At 42.3% G+C, this 10,000-nt stretch overlaps 2 protein-coding genes across 4 annotated transcripts in view; one reads left to right on the forward strand and one right to left on the reverse strand.

Annotated features, from left to right (window-relative positions):
- Positions 1 to 9,143, forward strand: part of LOC125042540 (ileal sodium/bile acid cotransporter-like) — a 38,410-nt gene extending 29,267 nt beyond the window's left edge. For all 3 annotated transcript variants that reach the window (XM_047638218.1, XM_047638222.1, XM_047638219.1), the window contains 2 exons: positions 7,293 to 7,426; positions 7,676 to 9,143. In XM_047638218.1, the coding sequence (XP_047494174.1) occupies positions 7,293 to 7,426; positions 7,676 to 7,798 (257 nt within the window). In that variant the 3' untranslated portion in view covers positions 7,799 to 9,143. The remainder of the gene's footprint in view (positions 1 to 7,292; positions 7,427 to 7,675) is intronic.
- Positions 9,144 to 9,200: 57 nt separating this feature from the next.
- LOC125042539 (D-3-phosphoglycerate dehydrogenase-like) overlaps positions 9,201 to 10,000 on the reverse strand; it is a 10,940-nt gene continuing 10,140 nt past the window's right edge. The window contains exon 7 of the mRNA XM_047638217.1: positions 9,201 to 9,925. Coding sequence (XP_047494173.1) covers positions 9,642 to 9,925 — 284 coding nt within the window. The 3' untranslated portion in view covers positions 9,201 to 9,641. The remainder of the gene's footprint in view (positions 9,926 to 10,000) is intronic.

Raw genomic sequence — 10,000 nt, forward strand, 5'->3', positions numbered from 1 at the left:
TTTTGATTCCGTTTTCTATGACTTTTGCCTTTTTTCATTACCAACACCTTTAACCCATTCGCCCCACGTGGCAAGAATACATGCCATGCCCACTGTAATACACGGTTATTTATTGTATTTACACATAGATGGCTCTATAAGTTCTTAATCACCCGATAATTTCACTGTCTAAAGTATTTTAATGACAAATTAATAATAATAACATCAATAACAATATTTACAGTATCGATAGCAATGGTATTGATATTCCCACCAATTCAAGGAATGGGGAAATCAAGATTGGTAACTAGGGCTACTGATAGACTCCTTGCCGGCTGAGCACATGTGGAGCCATCTGTATGTAACAAAATTCACCAATAACTACAGGGGACAGAACATAAATCCGGGGCGAATGGGTTAAAAAGAATTTTCTTTTTTTATGTGTTTAAGACATGTTTTAGCTATGTTTATGATCACAGCTGTTTCGTTTTTTTCCAAGTTCCTTTTTTTCGTGGCCTGTGTTTATTTATAGAAAGAAAATATATAAAAAGTTCACTCCCTTTACTGGTTAGGTCTACGACTGCCGAGACCACATAGTCTGTTAATTATGTATAATTACTGCATTCATTCATAAGCCCCCCCCCCCTACCACGTCCATGCCCCTAGCATTCTTAACCCAATGCCGACGGGCATCACGTGTACGTGTATGCCATGCCCACTGTGAGTTTACTTGTTTAATTGTTTTTCCACATTAATGGCTACACTTGTACTAAGTGACCAATGAGCCAAATACGAGTACTGCCTGTCTTGCCCGCTCACCCTTTTCTTTGATTTACGAAAATGTTTTACGTTATCTTATTTTGCTGTTACTAATGTTTATAACATTATAGTAATTATAATGTTTATAATAAAAGTAACACCGATTTTTTTTTTTTTTTTTTGATTTCTTGGCTATCAACCAGCGGCATGTGGCCAAGGTTATTAAGCCAATGGATCCTATTTATTCTATCAATCTATATAAGGTCACAAAGTTTTGTCTCCCTTAAAAAAGCGATTACTTTATTTATTATTTTTTCATCGTTTGAAAGAAGATTTGATGTTGTTAAATCTTTCAAACTTGCCGAACCATACACGATTGACCCATAATCTACTTTAGACCTAATCAGGGCTTTATATATCATTAGCAAAGACTGTCTATCAGCTCCCCATTTATTACCAGAAATGCACTTTAGTAAATTTAGTGCTCTTTGAAATTTATTTTAGTTTATAGTCTTGGACTTTTAGATAGTCTACTATCAAAAGTAAACCTAGAAATTCAGCAGGTATTGGGTGGTTGTCTAGAGTTAGCCTGATGTTGGGCTTTCTCCTATGTGAAAAAAATACCCCAATACTCTTTCTAGTGGAAAACTTAAAACCCCACTGGAGGCCTCAGTTATGAATCATATCCAGTGCCAATTGGACGCGATTTGCTGAGAATTCTGCATTATTGCTGGAATGCCACAATGCACAATCATCAGCGTACAGTGAGTATTTAAGATTCCGAGGAGGAGCTGGTAAGATGTCATTTATCATACACAGAAATAAATTGGTGAAAAGACAATTCCTTGTGGGACCCCGTTTGCCTGGACAAAAATGTCCGTAAAAGTGACATTGCCAGAAAACAATTTGACAGAAAAGGTCTGTCAGAAATGAAATTTTTAATAAAACAAGGCAAGTTACCACGTAATCCAAAAGCATAAAGGTTTCTGAGTAGGTCATATCGCCATGTCATGTCGTAGGCTTTTTCTGTATCTAAAAATACTGATATCAAAAAATCTTTTTTGGCAATTGCCTCTTGAATATGACTGTCCAGCTTTACTAATTGATCGAGAGTTTGGCGTCCCTTTCGAAAGCCGCACTGCTCGTCAACTAGCAAATTACTAGAATTTAAAAAATGCAATAGCCTACTATTAACAATTCTTTCCATGACCTTGCATAAGCAACTTGCCAATGCAATTGGGCAGTAGGAGATGGCAAATCTGGGATTACCCCCTCCTTTCAATATGGGAATGATGTGGGCGAAGTGCCATGAGTGTGGAAAAGTGTGGCTTTTCCAAATTTCATTGTACACTTCTAGCAACTTAATCATGTCATCATGATTAACCCAATGCCGTCGGGGAAAATGAACAAAAAATGGGGAAAATGCTGTGCCCATTTTCTATATTTTTTGTGACATGTCTGCCACAAAGGAGTCAATTAATAGACCTTGTGACCATACGTGATTTGAATTGGCGGGAAAAACGTGTTTTTTACTAGTGCTATGGATATCGATGGTGTTAGTTTTATTATAAACATTATAATTATTATAATGTTTTTTAATATTAGTAACAGCAAAATAAGATAATGTAAAATATTTCGTAAATCAAAGAAAAGGGTGAACGGGCGAGACGGGCAGTACTCCTAACTGGCTCATTGGTGACTTAGTACAAGTATAGCCATCTATGTGTATAAACAATCAAACAAGTACTAACAGTGGGCAAAGCACGTGTCTACCCGTCGTACCCGTCGGCAAGGGGTTAAGATGCTTTATCATCTCATATCTAATCTCATTGGGGCCTGGGGATGTTCCTCTACAGGCTTCTAGGGCTCGGACAAGCTCATCTATTGTAAGATCTTTATTGTAATCAAAGTCATCTCCTGTGGCAAAGTGAATAGGTTGCAGCTCAGCCGCTTCATTGATGGGCAGGAATGCGTGATGACAGTTTGCTGAGCTGTTTGTATGAGAGAACTGCCTGTCGAGTGCATTAGCAATGTCTCTAGGTGAATCCAAATTGTTACCCTCTTCAATGATGTTGTTAATTTTGAATGATGTTTTTTTCTTATTGATTTTATTGATAGTGGACCAAACCTCTGATGATGTTGTATTGCTGTTAATTGTAGAGACAAAGCTTCGCCAGGAGTCTCTTTTTGCTTGTCTAATTACTCTACGAGCCCTAACTCTTGCTTGTTTGTAGTTGCAAAAGTTCTCATTTGTGATGTTATTTTGGAAAAGCCTGTAGGCCTTATTGCGTCGGCACAGCGCCCTGCGGCAATCTGGTGTCCACCATGGAACTCTATGCTTAACGCTATCTGTCGAAGTTTTAGGAATGGATAGCAAAGCTGCTTCCAAAATCAAATTCTGAATATTGTTTACTTTATCATCAATGGTTTCTCCAACAAGTTCGAGCTTGACGCTCCTTGTGAAGGCGACCCAGTCTGCTTTTTTTTTTTTTTTTTTCGTTAAATTTAGGCGCTGAAGGCGTTCTCACTGTGTTGCATGAATATTCAATCAATATAGGAAGATGATCGCTTCCCAACGAGTCATCAATGGTGTGCCACAGGCACTTGGCTGCTATTGATGAAGAGATCAGTGATATGTCTATAAATCTCAAATTACCGGTATTATCGTCCACCCGCGTGGGACTACTATCAATCAGAAGGACTAAATCAGACTCGTTAATCAACTTAACTACTTGCTCACCTCTACCATCCACCCGCAGGAAACCCCGTAACGTATGATGAGCATTAAAATCACCTAAAATTACTTTATTTTGTGGCAGACGTTCCTGAAGAGCAAAGAGCTCATCATAGATTATCACTTTATCAGGCGGATAATAAACTGAACATATAGCCAGATACGTGCCATTAATTTTTACTTTGCATGCGACAAACTCCAAAGTAGAATCAATAGTCACTTCTGTAAAAGGGAGGCTTTAGTGGATGTACATGGCGGCTCCACCTCCACCCCTACCCTCACGATCCTTCCGACATAAATGGTAGTTCCTGAGCGATACGACCTCGTCAGAGACGAGGTTTGTTAAACGAGTTTCTTGGAGAACTATAATATCGGGAGCATAGGACGAGGCTAATAATTGAAGGTCATTTACTTTAGATCTAAGACTTCGACAGTTCCATTGTATAATGGTCGACTCGATGATTACGTTTTATGGGGTTTGGAAGTGCCTTGTCCACCAGTTTTAATTTTCTTTTTATGGGAGGGAGGCGCCTCCTCTCCCTCTCACGGGATGGTTTGGAGACAGAAGCGTCCATGTCCTGCACCTCCTGGCGAGGGAGACAACTGACAGATTGCGACCTGCTTCTCTCATGAGAAACCGATCGCGAGTCAGACGAAGTCCTCACAGGAGTAGCCCGGACGGGGAGGTGCGCTCCGGACTGTGATTCGGTATCATCCTCCTTATGATGTTTATGCTGAGTTGATGCAGCCATTTGATCGACCAATTTTGTCAGTTGATATACTTTAATATTTAGTTCTTTAACAATTTCCTTATCCTTGGCTGCAAGCTGTTGACTGACATCACTTTCCATTTGCACTAGGGGTGTTGTTAGTTACTGCTGCAGCATAGGAAGTATCTGGTTTGTGTGTCAAACTTTCCACTTTCCTCTTAGCTTCAGTATAACTAACTTTGCTTTCTCATATATGCTAATGCCTCAGTCTCCTTCTTCAGGATGCTGCACTTAGCAGATCCTGATTGATGGGGACCTCCACAGTTAGCACATTTGAAAAATGGCTAGTACATGTGATGGTGTCATGGGCTTCAGCACATTTCCGGCCAACAAATTTACTTGAGTCTTTATCAATACATCTTAATGAGGTGTGTCCGAATATTTGGCATCTATTACAATGCATTGGCTTTTGGACATAAGGTCTTACTTGAACACGTTCATAACCGACATTGACATACTCTGGGATTTTATTCAAGGCAAAGGTAAAAAAAAAAAAAAAGAAAAAGTCCAGTTTTCGTTCGCACATACCCGTCCTTCTTGGTCATACAATGAACGTCCACTACGTCTTGGTCCTTCATGCTCTCAAGAATTTCACTTTCTTCCATCGTCCTCAAATCCCCGTGAAAGATTACTCCCTTACAGGTATTTGGGCCAATAGGAATAGTTACTTTTACTCGATGATCATGAATTTGCATCAGCTTAAGTAAATCCTTAATCTGGTAGTTGTATGTACTTTAACAAGGAGGCTTTAATCTCGCAATTTTTTGACAAAATCAAAATCGCCGTCCACTTGACCATCAAGGACCTTTTTGATGATAAAGGGGTTCACGTTCAAAAGCGACTGATTTTCATTCACGCATTTTACATTCGCGAACCTTGCATTCTGGGTGGGGATTTTGAAAATTGGTCTTCTCGTCTTGTCTTTAGTGGGGGTACGGTTGTTCGTAGTCAGATTGGCCGTAGAAGGGTCATTAGTCACCCCTCCTCCTTGAGGAGAAGAAGGGGTAGCCGGGGTATCAATCATACTGGATATCGGACCAGGTCCGACCCCTCTGCTCAAAAACGTAGTCCTGAAGGGACAAAAACCTCTTAACTGTTGTTATCAACCTTACAGCAATAGCTAAGAGAGTAAAGCAGTTGTCCGTCCTCTACCCCCCCCCCCCCCCCAGTGGAAGCCTGGTTGCATTCTCCAGTACCATAGAGGGATCAAGTTATGTGTGGGACACTTCCTTACCGCCGAACTTGCCTAGGCGAAAGACGGTAATTCAATGCCCACCCCCCAAGCGAATACGGGAGTTCGCGAAGAACTCCGGTAATCTCAGGAAAGTCATATTAAGATGAAAAGAAATCAGGACCAAAGAAAAAGTGCGCCCAAATGACGCCCCAGACTACTGGGCCTCCCTACCCAGGGGTCAAAGCCACAAGGGCTACGCTGGTGTAGAAGAGAGCTGCGGGTCTGAGGTGCGGTGCTGACTACGCCTACTTTAGCCTCTTGTCACTTGCAAAACAAGAGCACTGAAGGTGCTGGCAAAGCACAATAAATGTTCTGTAATTACAGGTTTTACTTTACTTCAATTTACCTTAGAAAAACTCAGTAACAACAATATCAAGCGAGACGAGAGGCCCCGGGCTCCAGGGTAGCTCTTGTGGCACAAGACTTATTATTTGTTGCTACTGCGTTACGGACAAGATGTTTACTCATCAAAGTCTGAAACACGAGCGCACCTTAGATATTTACAGTACTAGTAAAAAAAACAAAAACATCTTTCCCGCCAATTCAAGGAAAGGTAAAAATCAGGTAAGATTATAAGGTCTACTAATTGACTCCTATGTGGCTAAGCACTAGCAGAGCCATCTATGCGCAGACATTGCACAAAAATTATAAAAGATGAGCACAGCATTTTCCCCATTTTTTATTCATTTTCCCCGGCGCCATTGGGTTAAAGGCCGTTACTGAAAGAATCATTAACAATGGTTAATGGTTAAAAGCAAAATAAATGTGCTAGACATCTAAGGTCATGTAGCACTATAGTAAATGGTAGTGAAGGGTGGTTGAGTTAGTGATTAGTTGTCAAAGTTGGGCAATGGGTTAAGGTTGGGTAAGGTAATGTATAGGGGTTAGATCAAGTGAAGGATGTATATGCATTTGAGGAATGGAAATAGGTTGTCAAAGCAGAAAGTGTGAGAAGTTGTGGGAGGGATCATGAAAAATCGGTCCCATTTGGCTGGGCTAAATAGATTATTTAAGAATTTTGTAGAGATGGGGGTAGTAGAAGAACGGGGGCATGTGGAAGAGGGAGTAGTGTTGAGGGAAGTAGTGTTATGGGGAGGTGGACAGTAAGGTTGTAAGGTAGTAATAAGGGAGGATGGGGTAGTTGATGAAGAAGGTTGTGGGGGTATAGTTGTTGAAGTTGAGCATGTTGGGAGTAGAAATGTCTCCTGGGGTATTGATTAGGGTGGATACTGTACTAGTCGGCATTGAGGAGGGGGTATTAGTTGTAGTGTTCAGAGCCGTGGTCAAAGGAGAGCCTGGGGTCAGGGAATCGGGCGAGTTTGAATTGGTGGAGTTATTTGATGAAGAGGCAATTGCCTCTAATAATGGTATGGTTAATGGTTATTTATTGTTGGCCATGATAAGCCTGGAGTATGTTGGGGAGAGAAACGGTCCACCCCTCAGGGTCGCTTGAGGGGTAAGGGCTAGACAACTAAAGCAGGGGAATACCGTGCCCCATGGCTCCCTCAGGCCGTTCAGGACTGGCACAAAGTCAGCCTTTCATCCTTTCAGCACGGATCTCACACCTTAGGAAGTGGATAGTAGAAGGGGTTGGTGAAGGGACAGAAAGGAAAAAGTAGGAGGGGGAAAAAAAGACCATGCAAAATTTGTTGAGTCGAGGGCTGAGTCCCAAGGTTGGGGAGTTCCCCAGCATTGGGTCCCAGTCTCCGCTTCCTAAGCCCCCCCACGACAACAACGGGCAATGGATTGGGGGGGGGGAATCATTAACAAAGGCATTCGCATTTTGCTCTCATTCACGACGGACTTGGTTTTCCAGCCGTCCCCGCAGCAGCGACCCTGTTCACGCCCGTGCCTCTGCTCATCATGTTCTTTATCAAGAAAGTGTACGACCGCCTCAAAGGTGGATCTTCCCTTGACATCACGGGCGTGCCGGCGGGCTCCAAATTGCGTGTAAGTATTTTGTCGATGTCGTCCTTTTTTGTGTTTTTTGCGGATACTACTTTGAGTAATCTATTGTTGAAAACTATTAGTTACGTTAGTAGACAAGACCTTAAGAGTCTGCCATGAGGAAAGATTAATTTCCTAAACACTGCATGTCGCGGTGCAGTTAGATAAAAATATAAGCAAATCAATCCTGTGAACCCACAATTATTCGCGTTGTGAACGGGAAGTTTAGCATGTTTTCTCTTTGTTTCCAAGGAGATTACGAGCGCTGCCAAAGCCCACGAAGGGAACGACCTTCCCTCCAAAACCGACGGCCGACCGGCTTCCAATGGCGGTCTGGACAACCCCGCCATGGACCTGCAGGACGAGGCTGCCTAGTGCCTTTCCCGCCTTTCTTGGCTCTACGCCTCTCCTTTATTGGAGACTCAATATTCTTTATTAATTCTTCGGTTGTGTACCCGAAGCTTGGTGCATTCGGGAGAGATAGCGGTGCCTCGAAATACAGAGTGACGTCCCCAAGTCCACGAAGACTGTCAACATGCGATAAGGATTGCTTGATTATTCAACAAGTGTCGGGCCAACAGATAGGGCTACGCACGCGATAAGAAAAAATCTGCCAGGCAAACTTGGCAACACTATGCCAGACCGGGACCCGATAAGGGCACACGGATCCCCGGAGTTCGTTACATTCCAACAGGCAGGCATTCGGTGCTGCTGATACCCTCTTGCTTTAGTCTCCTAGATCCGTGTCCACATGAGACGGTACTGCTTTACCGACTAGTAAATCCGCCTCGACGTCTTCTCTGCTCGTGCCCTCCCATGTTCCTGCCCCTGTGCCCGCTAATCATGCCCGTGTGAACAGGCCTTTAAGTACGTGGCTTATTTTACATGACGCTCTGGAACCGTCCAACCTAATTTTCTATGGTAATATTTGGTTACAGTAACAGTTACTTAATGCCACTCCTCTCCCCCACTAACAGCAGAAAAAAGGCTGTAAAGCAGTGTGGATGACATTTAAGTTAGGATAAATGCTTTGTTGTTTTATCAGTTTAAGTTCCTATATCATTAGTCTTATTTCAAGATTGCCAAGTATTAAGGTTCCGAACCAGAAAGGTTGTCATTTAACAACTTTTATCTTAGTATTCTGTGGCGCTTTAGGGGATGATTCGATAAGATATTGATTTTATAACACAGATCAGCAAATCCTAGATTGCGGTTATTCATTCAAGACGAAGTTTCTTCATTGTATTAGTAGCATCTTAGGAGAGAAGTTCGATGCGGGCAGGTTTCTAAAATTTACTATAAGAGAAGATGCCATTCACGAGATGCAAATCAACCATGCGGACTTGACATGGTTTTATATTCACCCATCTGAAAGGCTTAGGTTTTTCGCTCTACTGCAAAATGAGTTCCCCGGATAGTCTTATCTTAATCATTCTAACGAAAATCGAATAAATTGAAGTAAGGCTTTCAGAACACTAACATGTTTATCCGTCCTGGACTATTATGAAAAAGTGGAACTAATATTCTCGTCATTCAGGCGAACGTACACGTATTTACACACACAGACACGCACACGTAGCCACATATTTGTATATACAAGGGTAAAATATTAGAATTTATCTTGATTTTCTATGTATTGATATGATTTTCTATGTATTGATATGATTTTACAACATCTTTTAATGTACTATATCATATTTAATAATAAATACTCAAATTATCGGCTCTTTAAATTACAATGCCTAACTAAATATATGGATGTAAAGAGAATTTTGAAAAAAAAACGAAGGTTTATTTTATATAGAGGCCCCCTCTCTCGGTCAATTTACAACATATGCAAGTCTAATGGAAGGTTCATTAACACTTTTCAGATAATGCAGGGAAACGGAATTCATACGTTTATATAATATTATATACTATGTATATATACATAGTATACAATATTATATAACGAATATAGAATCATATGTATTATATAAAGATATCATGTAAACGCGTCATCACTCAGAACTGGGTAGAAAATGGATGAGGGAACGGCATGCGAATGGTAACAGCAATAACAACAAATATTTAAACCAGTAACAAAGCACAAGATCGGCCCCGCGCTACTCAGCTTCGCCCTCGACTAGAAGCAATGGCGGCGGTGCTTAGGGTTTGCAACAGGAATGATGCCTTAGATCCTCCAAGCGAGCTCCCCGCCCTGGTCCTCTCGCAGGGCTCAGAAAGACACCTGCGCTACGAGTCTGGCGTTTGGAATGGCGCTCTGGAAGTCGACGGCGGCCTGCGTCCTCGCTACGTGCCAGCCCTCCTTGGTGCTGGGCACGGACGAGGAGAGGGACGTGAGGCAGGCCTGGAGGCTGGCCAGCTGAGTGGCGATGGCTGCGAGCGGGGAGGTCCCGGGGGAGGCGGTGAAGAAAAGCATGTTGCGCCCCAGGGTGAGTCCCGCCTCCCACACGCACCCGTCAAGGCCGTAGAGGGTAGCCTGGCCGCCGGATACGTTGCCTGGAAGGTGTGTAATCAATTTAGTCTACGCGCTTCCTTTCGTTCGTTATTTTAGTGGAAAACTGCCTTTTCTTT

Source organism: Penaeus chinensis, chromosome 32, assembly GCF_019202785.1.
Source record: "Penaeus chinensis breed Huanghai No. 1 chromosome 32, ASM1920278v2, whole genome shotgun sequence".
NCBI lineage: Eukaryota > Metazoa > Arthropoda > Malacostraca > Decapoda > Penaeidae > Penaeus > Penaeus chinensis.